A 17493-nucleotide genomic window follows, 5' to 3' on the forward strand; every position below is an offset into this window, starting at 1 on the left:
TGATGCTGGTGGTAAGTATTCATGAAAAAGGTAACATTAGTGAATGGGCAGCATGAATTCTGGAAATGAACAACTAAAAATCTCACACAGTGTCCCTTTAAATAATAATAATAATAATAATAATACATTTTTTTGTTAAGCACATTTCATACAAAGAATGCAACTCAAATTGCCCGAACAATAAAATGTCAAGAGATAAAATAATTTAAAAGCAGCAAAAAAGAGCACATAAGCACAACAAAAATAGGGAAGTTATAGTCAAGGTGGTTAAAATAGAAATAAATAACTAAAAGGCATAGGCTATTGCACATAAATCGATAAGCAATAAGATCAAACAGTGAGCAAGGAAAGTCTAAAAGCAGGAGGATGCGAGCTACAAAAATGCAAAAAGATGAGTCTTGAGTAATTTCTTAAAAGTGCCCACAGAGGGTGCTGTCCTTATATGCAGGGGAGGGGAATTCCATTTTTGGGGGGCATAGAATTCAAAGGCAGCTTCTCCAATCTTTTTAGGTGGAGGTGGAGGGATTTTCAAAAGTTTGGAGTCAGCTGATCAAGCAGGTGAGTCAGCTGATCAAGCAGTCAAGTGATCGAGCAGGGGAGTAAAAAGACAGCATGTCAGAGATACATGTATTGTGGAGCGAAACCATTTAGGGCCTTGAACACTGTTAAAAGTACTTTAAAATCAACTCTGAAAGGTATGGGCAGCCAGTGGAGGGCTGCCAGGACAGGGGTGATGTGTTGTCTCCTTCAGATCTTTGTGAGTATTCTTGCAGCAGTGTTTTGGATGAGTTGTAGTTTATCGATACGTTTTTTTGGGAGACCGGAAAAAAAGAGCATTACAGTAGTCTACTCTGCTGGTGACAGAAGCATCTCTGCGTCTGGTTTGGAGACAAACACTCGTACCTTGGTGATATTTCTCAGGTGGAAATAGGCGGTTTTGATAATTTTGTTTATGTGTGGGGAAAAACTCAGGTCGGGTTCAAAGGTGACGCCAAGGCTGGTAACAGACTCTTTAACGTGTTTTTGTAAATCATAGGGCTGGGACTCGATTAAACATTTTAATCGAATTAATCTATAGGCTTTGGAATTAATTAATCGAATTAATCACATTTTAATCACATTTAAATATCTGACTTGAGAACAGTGAAAAATTTGTTTTTTTTCCACATGGATTTTGAACAATTACAATTTAAGTTTAATCTAAAAATATTATTCATTTTTAAAAGAAGAGAGAACTCTTCTCAGTTTCAGCAGGCTGTTGACCATCAGGCATAATACTGCCCTCCACTGGTCTAATCCAGAAATATGTAGCTATATTATACTGCGATTCATTTCTAAAATCGTGTTAATTAATTAATCGCATTGTGTGATTAATTAATCGAAATTAATGTCCTAGCCCTAAGCTTAAATCATTTACTAAATCACCTAAGTTGTGGTAGAGGGATTGTCTTTTGTCAGGGGGGCCGATGAGCCGGACTTCACTTTTCTCCTCATTGAGATTTAGGAAGTTTTTGCTCATCCACTTGGTGATGGCGGAGAGGCAGGCGGTTAAGGCAGAGATGGTGGTGCAATTGTTTGGATCTATGAATGAGATATATAGTTGGGTGTCATCTGCGTAGCTGTGAAAGTCAATGTTGTGTTCTCTGATAATGCTGCCAAGGGGCAGCATGTAGAGGGAGAAGAGGAGAGGACCCAGACAGCTACCCTGAGGGACCCCGAAAGGCACTTTCTGTTTGCTGGAGGTGGGCTCGCCAATGCTGACAAAAAAATCCCTGTCTGTGATGTACGATTTAAACCAGTTTAGGACATGGTCAGACAGTCCCACCCAGGATTCAAGTCTATTGTGATCTATTGTGTCAAAAGCGGCACTAAGGTCCAGGAAAATGAGAGCAGATACTTTGTTGGTAGCGGTGTTGCACCTGAGGTCACTGGTAATTTGGTCAGGGCAGTTTCAGTGCTGTGATTTACTCTTAAGCCGTATTGGAATTTTCTAAAATTTCGTTCGTGGAAAGGAAGGAGTTAAATTGTATAAAAACAGCTTTTTCCAGTATTTTCCTCAAAAAAGGAAGATTTGAGATAGGTTGATAGTTTTTCCAGGTTGGGTTTTTTCTGGAGTGGCTTAACTAAAGCAATTTTACATTACATTACATTACATTGCATTTGGCAGACGCTTTATAACCAAAGCGACTTTCAAAAGAGGACATAATCAAGCCACATCACAAGCAAATACAAAATGCACAGGAGATATACAGAACAACAAGTGCAGTTGCAGAGAGGGGTTAGTTTTTTTTTAATTTGATTTAATTTTAATTTTTTTATAAAGAGTAAATAACGAGTACACACACACACAAACACACACAAACTAAACTAAACATCATGTCAAGAGTTTGCCCTGGGTCAAGGCCAGCTCAAGCATTAGTCTAGTAGATTCTCTCGAAAGAGGAAGGTCTTTAGTTGTTTTTTGAAGGCTGCAAGAGATGTGCTTAGTCTTGCTGCCTCTGGGAGACCGTTCCACCACTTGGGTACCACAACGGAGAACAATCTTGACTGGGAGTACCTAGAGCGACTGGATGGCAGAGCCAGACGGCTTGTGCTGGATGAGCGCAGTTCTCTTCCAGTAACATAAGGCGTTAGTAGGTCCTTCAGATAAGCTGGGGCCGTTCCTGTGATGGTTTTGTAGGCAAAGGTCAATGCCTTGTGCTTGATCCGGGCGGCGATAGGTAACCAGTGCAACTCAATAAATAGAGGAGTAACATGGGTCCTTTTGGGTTGATTGAATATCAACCCTGCCGCCGCATTCTGGATCATCTGCAGAGGTTTTAGCGCACAAGCAGGTAGACCTGTCATGAGCGAGTTGCAGTAGTCAACGCGGGACAGGACCGTGGCCTGGACCAGTCGTTGTGTAGAATATTGTGTCAGCACAGGTCTGATATTCCGTACGTTGGACATCTGGAATCGACAGGTCCGGGTGACTGAGTTGATGTAAGCTTAGTTGGATCAGTTGGACAGCTCATCATCAATCATGACGCCAAGGTTTTTAAAGAACAAGGGAAGATGCAGTGAGAAATGAGCTATTAATCATTTTGAGTAGAGAAGGTGACAGACAGCTAAAAATGTTTTTCAATAAAAAAGTGGGGATAGGGTCAAGGCTGCAGTTTGACTGTTTGCTACACTTTACTAGTTTTAGTAGGTCGTCCTCTGTGATTGGGGTAAAAGATTTAAAGCTGAGGGGCCTTCGGGGAGGGTCTGGTCAGCTTAAGATGACGATGGAGGCCGGGTCCGAGGCCCTAATCCCCTCCCGGATGTTGGTTATCTTACTTATGAAAAACAATGCAAATTCTTCACATTTTTCTGTTGATGCTGGAAGGTCGTTTTCTGATGGAGGTTTTAGGAGATGGTCAATGGTGGAAAAAAGAACTCATTTTTATCTTCTGTTATGATTTGTGTGAAGTCGGCTTTCCGTTTCAGGCGCACTGCGTTATTGTAAGTGGAGATTTTTTCCCTAAGGGAAATTCTGTGAACTTCTAGACCAGTTTTCCTCTAAAGTCGCTCGGTTACGCTGCATTTCCTATTTAGGGCTCTGAGTGAGTCATTCATCCAGGGTGAGAATTTTGCTCTGGTCCTTGTTCTGGGTTTTATTGGTGCTACTTTGTCAATAATTAAACAATATGTGGACAGGCTTGGCATGTACTAACACAAAGCTAGGGAAAGAAGGAAAGGGTTATCTGGATACGGAGGAGCTAGATCTTAAAGTGAGAAAAAAGAAAGAGAAAGACTGAGATCAGGGGACCTGCCAGAGGTGCGGCTTGTCAGGATGTCCATCCTGCAGGAGGTTAGTCCAAGGTTGTGGAGTATCAGGAGTTCGGAGCAAGTGGCTCTGACCAATAGAGCAGCACAGATCACAGTGGAACTTCAGCAGGTAAGACCAAAGATTCTAGAACAAAGCACTCTAGTGAAATCAAATAACACTCTAATCTTTGGGTGAGACACTTTCATGCTTGATGTCTCTACTCTTTAACATTTTTTTGACATGGTGTGCACAAGAGATTTCGTTTCTTCTTTAGGGAGTGAAAAAGCCATACAAGGATGTAATCGATGTTTCCTGGGGCGACCCACACAGAGGAGGGCTAAAGCCCCTGACATTTGTCCGACAGGTATGGCTCTTATACATAAAGCAGTTATCCATAAACTACCTTCATGCATACACAAGCACAAAGTTACCTCAGTGTTTGCATTTCATATTTGCGTGAGTGATATATTTTCGTCAATATGGTTTTGCTGGACTTTTATCTGAAGTCTTTTATCACATTATTTATCGGGGTTGGAGCTTTTTCAGAAATGCTTTCCATCGCTGGCACGGTTCCTAACTAAGTGCCCTTTGACTTTTTGCTTTGTGGCATTTGGTAGTCTTCCATTTTGGGTTTTACATTAGCTTTATGGCAAACTAGTTATGTATACTTTAGAAAAAGTGTCTTTTGAGCTCCTGTGTCTGTTTACCTGAGCCGTTATGCTGGTTTGTTTGCAGACAGATGTCTAGGAGCATGTGGATCATTATTTATTTAACTGAATTTGTGCTGGTCTGGCTACTTCACTAACAGCCAAGTCAAGTAATATGACCTTCTGTGTGTTGTGTTCTAGGTCATTGCCAGATGTTTGTACCCCTCTTTGCTGACCAGTGAGTCACTGCCGGTTGATGTGCAGCAGAGAGCCCAGAGCTTGCTGGGAGACTGTGGTGGTGGAAGTGTGGGTAAGGGGTACTTTTAACTTTTTTTAATCAGTTATCTGTTATCTATGCCATTCTTTCTCTTGTCTATCTCATTTTTCATATAAACATACTCTATCTAAAGCTGGGGTGGGGAGCCCATGTCTCGAGGGCCGTTTACAGCCCTTGAGGCAATTTTATTCGGCCCCCAATATAATTTTAATGTTCTGCAGTTTCACATGAAATATTGAAAAGGTTTTGCAAAGAAATCTTAGAAATTACATTTGCAATACAATTAAGTTATATTTTCAGGTGACCTAGTGAAGGGAGGTGTTCTAAAGGTGGCTGCCCTGACCTCAATATAGGCCTAAAGTACAGGGGGAAATCCTGTTTTTTTTCCTTTGTTCATAGTATGGCCCCTGGAGGACTTGTAGAAAATTTGAAGTGGCTCCTCTAATGAAAAAGGTTTCCCACCCCTGATCTAAAGAAAGAAATTGTGCATGCCTGTATCTACAGGTGCATACACTGCCACGGCTGGAATACCCAGAATTGTTCGCAGCGTGTCTGAATTCATCACGAGAAGAGATGGTGGTGTGGAGTCCTTGCCTGAGAACATCTTTATCAGCAATGGATCTCAGCGATGCCTCATGGTCAGATATGACTTATTCTGAATATAGTAAATGATCACCTGGTGTGCAGACTGAATGTCTTCTGATTGGCTGAGCAGGTGTTAATTATTCCCACATAATGGGACATATATGAAGTCATGCTTGTGTGCGTGCATCTAACTTAGGCGCACATAGACTATTTGTTTGGAATGCTAATGACAATATTAAATATTACTGTTGGAAGTAGCTGAGCATCTACAGCAGGGGTTTCCAGCCTATTCGAGGGCCAATTTGAAATTTTCACAAACGTTTGGGGCTGGCCCACCTCTGACCAAATAAACAATACAACTCAAATGAATTGTCAACTGTAACACACACATATCATTTTGTTTTTTCAGGAAATGATTTCAAGGCCCTGGCCCACATTTTGAGAAACTGATGCTGAAACATTCATTTGTTAGCACTCTATATCATATCCTATTTACTAGGGCTGGGTTCAAAAGATCGAATCGCGATCCAATATCGATTCACGCTCAAAAAGTGTGATATCGATTCACAACTTTGTGGATCGATCTTTTGCAGATGATTGTGCTATTTTCACAACCACATCCTTTGATTCATTTAGGCTACATGCACAAATACACATTGCCTGTTGTATAACAAGTAAATAGTGCCACTCTTTTCCCACCTTTCTCTCTCATACCAAGTTTTCCAAATCTTTCTCTCATACCAAGGCATTTCACGTTTGTGTGGGCATCAAATGCTGAGATATTTAGGTTTTTAGAGCCGGTCTTAGAATTCTAAGCATAAATGGGTTAAAGTGAAAACCCAGCAATACAGAAGATCGATATCGAATCGAACCAGATCGTGGATCAAATTGGATCGTGACCTTCTGGATCGGAATCGAATCGATCCAGGAAATTTGGATCGATTCCCAGCCCTACTATTTACTTATTTTACTGCCTGCAGCTACAGTTATTGATTCATATTCATATAGGAAAAGTATTTATTATTTTAAATGACCTTCTCATTCGAATCTGTGACAGATGGTGCTGAAGCTGTTTATACATACGGAGGGCCTTGTACAGACAGGTGTGTTAATGCCGGTGCCTTCATACCCCTACTTCAACAATGCGGTGTCAATGCTGGGAGGGGTCATGGTGCCCTACTACCTGGATGAAGAACACGGCTGGGACGTTAGGGTGGACGAGCTGCGCAGAGCCCTGCGTGGGGCCAGGGGGCACTGCAATCCCATGGTCCTTTATGTTACTAATCCAGGCAACCCCACAGGTACGCAGCATCAGAGAACTAGTAATAAAGTGTCTGTGGTAAATAACATACAGTATTTTGTAAATCAGAGGACCTGAGCAGCTAACCTGACTCTTGCCCTCTGGGATGTGTAAGGAAAGGGAACGCCCCCCCACGTGTAGTTGCTGAACGCAGTCAGATGATGTAAATCAGGTTACTGTGCAGCACCATCAATGACAAATGTGAATGATTCAGCACACTAAGAGCAGTGATGTGTTGTCAAAAACAAAGGTACTACCCTTATCAGGCATACACTTTTAGTTCCCGCAGGAGTTGCAAGTCATGAATTAAACGTTATGATCGGACAAAAAGTGAACATTTTCAGATGATTTTTTTCTATCTCTGCTTTTCCACAAGGCCATGTACAGAACAAGAAGTCTATTGAGGACGTGATTCAATTTGCAGCTGAAGAAAAGCTTTTCCTTCTGGCTGATGAGGTGATGGTTTTCCCATGTTGCACAATGTGTGAGAGTGCTGAATGTTAACACCAGACTGGAGATTTGTATCTATTTGTTAGGATGACACAAAAGCACTACTCAGCAGCTCAATATACCATGCCGCTGGTGTGATATGGTACCATGTCTCTAGTGTGATATGATACCACCGTGTTGTATGGTAGATCAGTGTTTCCCAACCAGGGGTACGTGTACCACTAGGGGTACGCGAGCACACTGCAGGGGGTACTTGGAAAAATGTAATTTTAACAAATGCATGGAGCATAGTCACACTGCAATAGAAAAAGGGATGTAAAACACGAGTTAGGGGGTACTCATGGCATAATGAAAAGGCTTAGGGGGTACACGAGACAAAAAAGGTTGGGAAACACTGTGGTAGATGCAGAAAAAAACAGTTCATTCAAAAAAGGGTAAAAAATCAGACAAAGAATGTGAATAAAGGTCAAAGTATTCCAGGCTGAAGGTTGGCTTCTCTTATTCTCCAGGTGTATCAGGATAGTGTGCATGATCCAAACAGTGAGTTTGTGGCCTATAAGAAGGTGTTATCTGAGATGGGTCCACCATACTCCAACTCTGTGGAGCTGGCCTCTTTCCATTCTGCCTCCAAAGGATACCTTGGCGAGTAAGTCTTTGTGCATGCTCCTGAAATGAAGTGTTCGATTTCCAGTCTGTTCAAAAAGTCCTCAATCATGTCCCTCTCGATAACCTTATGCTGAATGCAGCTCAGTGAGAAAAAGAAAACATAACCCAATCCTCAATCTCTTCTTAAACAATGCTCAGGTCTGGTTTCCGGGGCGGCTATGTGGAATTTGTGAACCTGGACCCCACAGTCATGGGATATGTGTACACGTTGTTTTCCGCGGACTCCACCTCATCTGTCCTGGGCCAGCTCGCTCTGGACCTTTTAGCCCACCCTCCTAGGCCCGGTGATCCATCCTACCCAACATATGCAGCCGTCAGTACAGTTTCAGTGCTTACTCATTTTCCTGACTTCCTCATTTTCCTGAGTTTGTTTGACCGTCATGACCTGCCCGTTTCAGAAGTGACCATTTAAACGTCATACTCTGTCCCCCGTTTCACTGACTTCTATTCAGGAAATCAGAGATCTGAAGGACACAATGGGCCGTAATGTGCAACTTATCCATGAGGTTATTGGTTCTCTATCTGGGATGAGCTGCCAGCCAATCAAGGGTGGCATATTTGCTTTCCCCCGCCTCCATCTCCCACCATCTGCAGTGCAACAAGCCCAGGTGAGAAAAGGAGCATCCACGGCACATTGTCTCTCATAACCCTTAAAAAGTAGGAAGAACATTTTGAGTTCACACCATCATTCTTTACCCTTTTGCCTATCCCCATACATCCAGGTCTGCTTAGTAAGACAAGCTTAGTTTCCGTGTGAGCAACTTTTCAAGCTGTGAAACAAGTCAAATTTCCTACAACTAAACAACTTTTTCATCACTAATGTTTGTGCTCCCGCTCAGGAGGAGGGTGTGAATCCCGATATGTGGTATTCCAGTCGCCTACTAGAGGAAGCAGGGCTGTGTGTGGGACCTGGCTGTGAACATGGGCAGAGAGAAGGCACGCATCACATCAGGTAGAGAGACACAAACTGTACTTAAAAATGGTTTCATGCACATCTCATAGAAATGAGTAGCCCAGTGTTCAGATTTGTTGAATCATGTGATTTTAAAGGTACAATGTGTACGATTTTTAGTTGTTTATTTCCAGAATTAATGCTACCCATTCACTAATGGTACCTTTTTCATGAATACTTACCACCACCATCAAATTCTAAGTATTCATTATGACTGGAAAAAATGCACTTTTCATATATGAAAAGGGGATCTTCTCCATGCATGGTTCGCCATTTTGAATTTCCACAAATAGCCATTTTTAGCTCCAAAAATGACTGTACTTGGGCCATACCAAATATTAGTTTATTACTTTGAAAACTTTCATGAAAATATCAAATTTGGCAATAGGCAGCCCAGTTTCAGTGAGCAGCATAGTTCCAGTACCCTTTTTGACCATTTCATGCACAGTGTACATTTAAGAGATACACATTTTATTAAGAATGATTTATGAATAATTTCAAGGATACCATGCTTAATAGGCTGTACCCAGTGAGTCTATGGCTTAATTGTAAATTGTACACACTTGCTTGAGTATAGACTTCACTTGATAATGAAAAGCAACATAGAGTATAAAAATCGCAACCCCAAGTTCTACAAAGGCAGAAAACAATGACAGAAGTTCTGTCCTGTGCTCTCCACTAGATTGTGCATTGCAACCTCTCAGGAGAACCTGGAGGAGGTACTGACCAGGCTGTCTGATTTCCAACGGAGTTTCATGAGACGGTTCTCTTCCTCCTGACCTGCGTAAAAGATATCTTATTCCTGGCCCTGCCATCCCTGTCTCAAGCTCATGCAGGATGTCGTCATACTCTGTTGGAAGGATTGCACTTGTGAATAGGAGTATCATGGGATAGTTTCCTCAGTAATATCGATACATATTTTGTAAGGTTTAACATGTTTAATCTGATTTACAGTTGACTTATGAACACCAACAACTGAAGTACAAAGAAAGATTTTTAATGACATTTTTTTTATTTCACACCAATCATGTTAGTGTTTTAGACATTTTTCTTGATTGAAATAAATAATTAAATCAAATATCAGTGCCAGATAATGATTCATGCAACGCCACTATGGCAGAGACCAAAACATTTTACACATTTTTGACTTCACTCTTCTAATAGAAGTTTTACCCATACCACTTAACATTTGTAAAGTATTTCATAAACTGTGAAGCAAGATGCACCAGTTCTGAAACAGAACACTTCATGAAAATCCTGTCAAATGATATACCATCATGAAAATCCTGTAAAATGATATACCATCAAAACAAAAGAAACCATCATTTTTCCTACATCATGGCATAACACAAGGCAGGAAATTACCTGTGATAAAAATCATGCATAACATAGTTTATATGACTTTAACTTTATGTTTAAGACATTTCATTTCTTCTTTGATTTTATCTCACATGTTAACATGTACATGTTTTAAATAATGTATTTCCATTCTTTATTCCATGAAGAAAATGGAATAAAGAAACAAAAGAACCATTTTTGAACCAAACTTAATTCATGCACTAACATGTGACAACATGTTATGCTATGCCATCATATTTAGAGAAACCCACATGAATAAACATCAATTCACGTGTCATTCAGATCTTTAAAGGGACACTGTGCAGGAAATGGTTAAAAAGGTACTGCAACTATGCTGCTTATTGAAATTGGGCTGCCTATTGCCAAATTTGATCGTTACATGTAAGTTTACTAAGTATTAAACAAATATTTTCTAGTATGGTCCAAGTACAGTCATTTTTGCAGCAAAAAATTGCTATTTTTGGAAATTCAAAATGGCGGACCATGCAGAAGACCCCCCTTTTCATGTATGAAAAGTACAATTTTTCCAGTTATAATGAATACTTAGAATTTGATGCTGGTGGTAAGTATTCATGAAAAAGGTAACATTAGTGAATGGGCAGCATGAATTCTGGAAATAAACAACTAAAAATCTCACACAGTGTCCCTTTAAGTCCGTAAACTTGACACTTGCGACTTAATTGTCTTCAATAAGAGAACAAAAAAACACACACGCAAATGTGGACAGTCCAGTCAAAGATTTTCTTAGTAGAATATCTCTGTCTGCAATGGTTGCCAGGACAATCTTGCGCTGGCCCTCTGGGGGGCGCTGGAACACATTCTGCTGCTCTCCCAGAGACATGCTTTAGTGCACTGAAAAGAGGCAAGGACAGATTGACTCATCATACTTCAACCCTGCTTTCAGTAACAGATTCAGCACACATGTGCAGATATAGATGTTAATTTGTCAAAGCATATCACCTGAATGTTAACATGCCATTTTTTATCATAATACGTATACAAAACAATACTATAGCCGTCAATGAAGGGGACCACTTGCTTTTAGGCATCCACTACAACTGACATAAAAATGTGCAGATGCCATATTGCAGCCCCTCGATAGGACAGTCTAGAGCCGTGTTTCCCAACTAGGGGTATGCGTACCACTAGGGGAATGTTAGCACACTACAGCAGGTACGCATACATAATAATAATGATAACAAATGTATTGGGCATAGTCACATTGTGATAGAGGAAGAGATATACAGTAGAGGGGGCACTCAGGGTATGACAGCAACAATAAAAAACGCTTAGACGTGAGACAAAAAAAAGAATTGGGAAACACTGTGTGTGTGAACGTTTTGTTATTTATTACACAAGTCTCAAGTTCCCTTTTGGAGTCACTGTTGTAAATGATACACTCACTGTTAAAATGCAACATCATGAATACTCCTCCACTCCAAACGTACATTGTAGCAACCACAGATAGGGCCGGAGAGGACAGTATTTTGGTGTCACATGTGTGGGAAGGGCTTACAGAGGGGAAAACACACTCCCAGATGTTGTGAGAGACAGAGTGGGCCTATGTAATTTACCCTGAGTTTCAGATGGCCATCACTGGCTTTGGGATTTTAGAACTAAGCTGAACAAGCCTTTTAACAATGCAACCCTGCACCTTAAACAATATTTGGACAGCCTTTGCATGTACTAACACAAGATAGGGAAATAAGGAAAGGGCTATCTTGATACGGAGGATCTATATCTTAAAGTGAGCGAAAAGAAAGAGAAAGACTGAGATCAGGGGACCTACCAGAGGTGCGGCTTGTCAGGATGTCCATCCTGCGGGAGGTTAGTCCAAGGTTGTGGAGTATCAGAAGTTCGGAGCAAGTGGCTCTGGCCAAGAGAGCAGCACAGATCACAGTGGAACTTCAACAGGTAAGACCAAAGATTCTAGATCAAAGCACTCTAGAATCTTTGGATGAGACACTTTCATGCTTGAACAAAGTTGTAGTCTCTACTCTCTAACATTTTTGACATGGTGTGCACAAGAGATTTCGTTTCTTCTTTAGGGAGTGAAAAAGTCATACAAGGATGTAATCGATGTTTCCTGGGGCGACCCACACAGAGGAGGGCTAAAGCCCCTGACATTTGTCCGACAGGTATGGCTCTTATACATAAAGCAGTTACACATAAACCACCTTCATGTATACACAGGCACAAGGTTACCTCAGTGTTTGCATTTCATATGTGTGTGAGTAATATATTTTTGTCAATATAGTTTTGCTGGACTAAGTCTTCTATTCCATCACATTAGTTATCGGGGTTGGAGCTTTTTTTTAGAAATGTTTTTCATCGCCGGCACAGTTGCTAACTAAGTGCCCTTTGACTTTTTTGCTTTGCAACATTTGGTAGTCTGCTGTTTTGGGTTTACATTAGCTTTATGGCAAACCAGTTATGTTTACTTTAGAAAAAGTGTCCTTTGAGCTCCCGTGTCTGTTTGCCTGAGCCGCTATGCCTCTATCTGAGAGGTCGGAAATGGTTTGTTTGCAGACAGATGTCTAGGAGCATGTGGATCATTATCTATTTAACTGAATTTGTGCTGGTCTAGCTACTTCACTAACAGCCAAGTCAAGTAATATGACCTTCTGTGTGTCCCAATCTGTGTGTTGTGTTCTAGGTCATTGCCAGCTGTTTGTACCCCTCTTTGCTGACCAGTGAGTCACTGCCGGTTGATGTGCCGCAGAGAGCCCAGAGCTTGCTGGGAGACTGTGGAGGTGGAAGTGTGGGTAAGGGGTACTTTTAACTTGTTTTTTTTTAATCAGTTATCTGTTATCTATGCCATTCTATCTCTTGTCTATCTCATCTTTCATATAAAACATTCTTTATCTACAGCTGGGGTGGGGAGCCCATGTCTCGAGGGCCGTTTACAGCCCTTGAGGCAATTTTATTCGGCCCCCAATATAATAAACGTTTTGCAAAGAAATCTTAGAAATTACATTAGCAATACATTATAGTTATATATACAGTATAGTTAGTTATATTTTCAGGGGACCTAGGGAAGGGTGGGGTCTGTTGTAAAGGTGGCTGCCCTGCCTTCAATATAGGCCTGAAGTGCAGGGGGAAATCCTGGTTTGTGTTCATAGAACGGCCCTGGGAGGACTTGTATAAAATTTGAAGTGGCTCCTCTAATAAAAAAGGTTTCCCACCCCTGATCTAAAGAACGATATTGTGCATGCCTGTATCTACAGGTGCATACACTTCCACGGCTGGAATACCCAGAATTGTTCGCAGCGTGTCTGAATTCATCACGAGAAGAGATGGTGGTGTGGAGTCCTCGCCTGAGAACATCTTTATCACCTCTGGATCTCAGCGATCCCTCATGGTCAGATATGACTTTCTCTGAGTATAGTATGTTATCACCCGGTGAGCAGACTGAACGTCTTCTTATTGACTGAGCAGGTGTCCAATATTCCCAGATAACGTGACACATATGAAGTCATGCGTGCTTGTGCGCGTCTTAGGCTAGAATTCGAATTCTAGACAAGGTCATAGACTATTTGTTTGGAATGCGGACAATATTAAATATTACTGTGTTGGAAGTAGCTGAGCATCTAAAGCAGTGGTTTCCAGCCTATTCGAGTTTGGGGCCAACTTGAAATATTCACAAATGTTTGGGGCTGGCCCACCTCTGACCAAATAAACAATATAACTCAAATTAATTGTCAGCAGTAACACACACATATAATTTAGTTTTTTCAGAAAATGATTTCAAGGCCCTGGCCCACAGTTTGAGAAACTGATGCTGAAACATTCATTTGTTAGCACTCTATGTCATATCCTTTTTACTTATTTTACTGCCTGCAGCTACAGTTATTGATTCACATTCATGTAGGAACAGTATTTATTATTTTAAATGACCTTCTCATTCGAATCTGTGACAGATGGTGCTGAAGCTGTTTATACGTACGGAGGGCCCTGTACAGACAGGTGTGTTAATGCCGGTGCCTTCATACCCCTACTTCAACAATGCGGTGTCAATGCTGGGAGGGGTCATGGTGCCCTACTACCTGGATGAAGAACACGGCTGGGACGTTAGGGTGGACGAGCTGCGCAGAGCCCTGCGTGGGGCCAGGGGGCACTGCAATCCCATGGTCCTTTATGTTACTAATCCGGGCAACCCCACAGGTACGCAGCATCAGAGAACCAGCAATTAAGTGTATGTGGTAACATACAGTATTTTGTAAGCAAGATGCCCTGTGGAGCATCATCAATGACAAAATGTGAATGATGCAGCAGATTAAGAGCAGTTCTTTTAGTTCCCACAGGAGTCATAAGTCACAAATTAAACTTTAGGATCTGACAATCTTTTTTCTATCTCTGCTTTCCCACAAGGCCATGTACAGAACAAGAAGTCAATTGAGGATGTGATTCAATTTGCAGCTGAAGAAAAGCTTTTCCTTCTGGCTGATGAGGTGATGGTTTTCCCATGTTGCACAATGTGCGAGAGTGCTGAATTTTAACACCAGACTGGAGATTTTTATCTATTTGTTAGGATGACACAAAAGCACTACTCAGCAGCTCATACCATGCCCCTGGTGTGACATGGTACCATGTCTCTAGTGTGATATGATACCACCGTGTGATATGGTAGATAGAAACAGAAAAAAACACTTCAGTCAAAAAGGGTAAAAATCAGAAAAAGAATGTGAATAAAGGTCAAAGTATTCCAGGCTGAACGTTGGCTTCTCTTATTCTCCAGGTGTATCAGGATAGTGTGCATGATCCAAACAGTGAGTTTGTGGCCTATAAGAGGGTGTTATCTGAGATGGGTCCACCATACTCCAACTCTGTGGAGCTCGCCTCTTTCCATTCTGCCTCCAAAGGATACCTTGGCGAGTAAGTCTTTGTAAGACAAAACAGAATGCATACTCCTGAAATGAATTGTTAGATTTCCAGTCTTTTAAAAGTCTTTTCTAAGTGCCTCTTGCTGACCTTATCCTGGATGCAGCTCAGTGAGAAAAAGAAAACATAACCCAATCCTCAATCTCTTCTTAAACAATGCTCAGGTCTGGTTTCCGGGGCGGCTATGTGGAATTTGTGAACCTGGACCCCACAGTCATGGGATATACGTACACATTGTTTTCATGTGACACCTGCTCATCCGTCCTGGGCCAGCTCGCTCTGGACCTTTTAGCCCACCCTCCTAGGCCCGGTGATCCATCCTACCCAACATATGCAGCCGTCAGTACACTTTCAATGCTTACTCGTTTTCCTGACTTCCTGATTTTCCTGAGTTTGTTTGGCCGTCATGACGTGGCCGTTTCAGAAGTGACCATTTAAACTTCATACTCTGTCCCCTGTTTCACTGACTTCTATTCAGGAAATCAGAGCTCTGAAGGACACAATGGGCCGTAATGTGCAACGTATCCAAGAGGTTATTGGCTCTCTACCTGGGATGAGCTGCCAGCCAATCAAGGGTGGCATATTTGCTTTCCCCCGCCTCCATCTCCCACCATCTGTAGTGCAGCAAGCCCAGGTGGGAAAAGGAACATCTTCGACACATTGGGTGCATTCCAATAAGCGGACTCCCTTCCTACACTTGTGCTTGGGGCCTCATATTTTGCTGACACGCCCCGCCTCCGTGGAGAAAACAATTACGTTTCCCTGCTGTCAGCCTAGCCACAACAACTTTTGGGGGACTATTCTTCATTCACCATCCAGTTTGCAAATGAGAAAATGACATTACAATTAAGCTTTTGAGAGATATTGAAATACAATGCTATTGTCGGTGACATGTTCATGACGTATTACTTCCTGACACGAGGCCACAAGCACAAGTGGAGGACGCAAGTCTTCATATTGGAATGCACACATTGTCTCTCGTAACCCTTAAAAAGTAGGAAGAACATTTTGAGTTCACACCATCATTAATCATTCTTCACCCTCTTACCCACCCCCTGCAATCATCACTAATGTGTCTGTGAAAATTCCCATTCATCCACGTCTGCTTAGTCCATCAGACAAGCTTAGTTTCCGTGTGAGCAACTTTTCAAGCTGTGAAACAAAGGTCAAATTTCCTTAACAACTTTTTCATCACTAATGTTTCTGCTCCCGCTCAGGAGGAGGGTGTGAATCCCGACATGTGGTACTCCAGTCGCCTACTAGAGGACGCAGGGCTGTGTGTGGGACCTGGCTGTGAACATGGGCAGAGAGAAGGCACGCATCACATCAGGTAGAGAGACACAAACTGTACTTAAAACTAGTTTCATGCACGTCTCATAGAAATGAGTAACCTAGTGTTCCATTTTGGCATCTGAATTTTGTAAAGAATGATTTATGAATACTTTCAATAATATTTTCAAGGATAACATACTTGGCTGTATGCAATCTATGGCTTGATAGTAAGTTGTACACACTTGCTTGAGTGTAGACTTTACTGGATAATGAAAGAAAAGCCACATATAAAAATCGCAACCCCAAGTTCTACAAAGGCAAACAATGACAGAAGTTCTGTCCTGTGCTCTCCACTAGATTGTGCATTGCAACCTCTCAGGAGAACCTGGAGGAGGTACTGACCAGGCTGTCTGATTTCCACCGGAGTTTCATGAGACGGTTCTCTTCCTCCTGACCTGCGTAAAAGATATCTTATTCCTGGCCCTTCTGTCCCTGTCTCAAGCTCATGCAGGATGTCGTCATACTCTGCTGGAAGGATTGCACTTGTGAATAGGAGTATCATGGGATACTTTCCTCAGTAATATCGATACATATTTTGCAAGGTTTAACATGTTTAATCTTATTTACCGTTGACTTATGAACACCAACAACTGAAGTACAAAGAAAGATTTTTAATGACATTTTTTTCAATTTCACACCAATCATGTTAGTGTTTTAAACAGGTTTCTTGGTATGATTGAAATAAATAATTAAAACAAATATCAGTGCCAGATAATCATTCATGAAAAGCCCAAAACATTTTACACATTTTTGACGTCACTCTTCTAATAGAAGATTTACCCATATCACTTTACATTTGTAAAGTATTTCATAAACAGTGAAGCAAGATGCATCTGTTCTGAAACAGAACACTTCATGAAATTCCTGTCAAATGATATACCATCAAAACAAAAGGCACCATCATTTTCCCCACATTATGGCATAACACACTACAGGAAATTACCTAATGACCTTTAAAATAATGCACATAGTTTATATTACTCTAACTTCATTTTCAAGAAAGTACATGTCTTCTTTGAATATGTTTTAAATAATGTATTTCCATTCTTTATTCCATTAAGAAAATGAAATAAAGAAACAAAAGAAGCATTTTTGAACCAAACTTAATTCATGCACTACTAACATGTGACAACATGTTATGCTATGCCATCATATTTAGAGAAACTCACATGAATAAACATAAATCAGTCCATAAGCTTGATACTTGCAACTTATTGGTCTTACATAAGAGAACAAAAAAACACACACGCAAAT

The 17493-nt window shown here is 41.2% G+C and overlaps 2 protein-coding genes across 2 annotated transcripts; both read left to right on the top strand.

Annotated features, from left to right (window-relative positions):
• Nucleotides 1-2397: 2397 nt before the first annotated feature.
• LOC134465723 (alanine aminotransferase 2-like) lies at nt 2398-10270 on the top strand. Its single transcript, XM_063219543.1, has 11 exons — nt 2398-3919; nt 4065-4154; nt 4639-4747; nt 5219-5352; nt 6357-6600; nt 6976-7055; nt 7559-7695; nt 7854-8028; nt 8168-8323; nt 8555-8667; nt 9350-10270. Exons 1-11 carry the CDS (start codon nt 3815-3817, stop codon nt 9444-9446), a joined length of 1440 nt encoding a protein of 479 aa, XP_063075613.1. The 5' UTR covers nt 2398-3814; the 3' UTR covers nt 9447-10270.
• Nucleotides 10271-10673: 403 nt separating this feature from the next.
• Nucleotides 10674-17399, top strand: LOC134465722 (alanine aminotransferase 2-like). The gene is made up of 11 exons (XM_063219542.1): nt 10674-11940; nt 12075-12164; nt 12683-12791; nt 13254-13387; nt 13947-14190; nt 14398-14477; nt 14765-14901; nt 15072-15246; nt 15386-15541; nt 16125-16237; nt 16537-17399. Exons 1-11 carry the CDS (start codon nt 11836-11838, stop codon nt 16631-16633), a joined length of 1440 nt encoding a protein of 479 aa, XP_063075612.1. The 5' UTR covers nt 10674-11835; the 3' UTR covers nt 16634-17399.
• Nucleotides 17400-17493: the final 94 nt, after the last annotated feature.

This window comes from Engraulis encrasicolus, chromosome 16 (genome assembly GCF_034702125.1).
Source record: "Engraulis encrasicolus isolate BLACKSEA-1 chromosome 16, IST_EnEncr_1.0, whole genome shotgun sequence".
NCBI lineage: Eukaryota > Metazoa > Chordata > Actinopteri > Clupeiformes > Engraulidae > Engraulis > Engraulis encrasicolus.

Bases quoted from the DNA above. Each gene is read 5' to 3' on its own strand.
- LOC134465723 (XM_063219543.1), top strand. From the start codon at position 3,815: ATGTCCATCCTGCAGGAGGTTAGTCCAAGGTTGTGGAGTATCAGGAGT. The intron at 7,696-7,853 runs GTAAGTCTTTGT...AACAATGCTCAG, and splicing joins TCCAAAGGATACCTTGGCGA to GTCTGGTTTCCGGGGCGGCT. The intron at 8,324-8,554 runs GTGAGAAAAGGA...GCTCCCGCTCAG, and splicing joins CTGCAGTGCAACAAGCCCAG to GAGGAGGGTGTGAATCCCGA.
- LOC134465722 (XM_063219542.1), top strand. From the start codon at position 11,836: ATGTCCATCCTGCGGGAGGTTAGTCCAAGGTTGTGGAGTATCAGAAGT. The intron at 12,165-12,682 runs GTATGGCTCTTA...GTTGTGTTCTAG, and splicing joins CCCTGACATTTGTCCGACAG to GTCATTGCCAGCTGTTTGTA. The intron at 12,792-13,253 runs GTAAGGGGTACT...CTGTATCTACAG, and splicing joins CTGTGGAGGTGGAAGTGTGG to GTGCATACACTTCCACGGCT.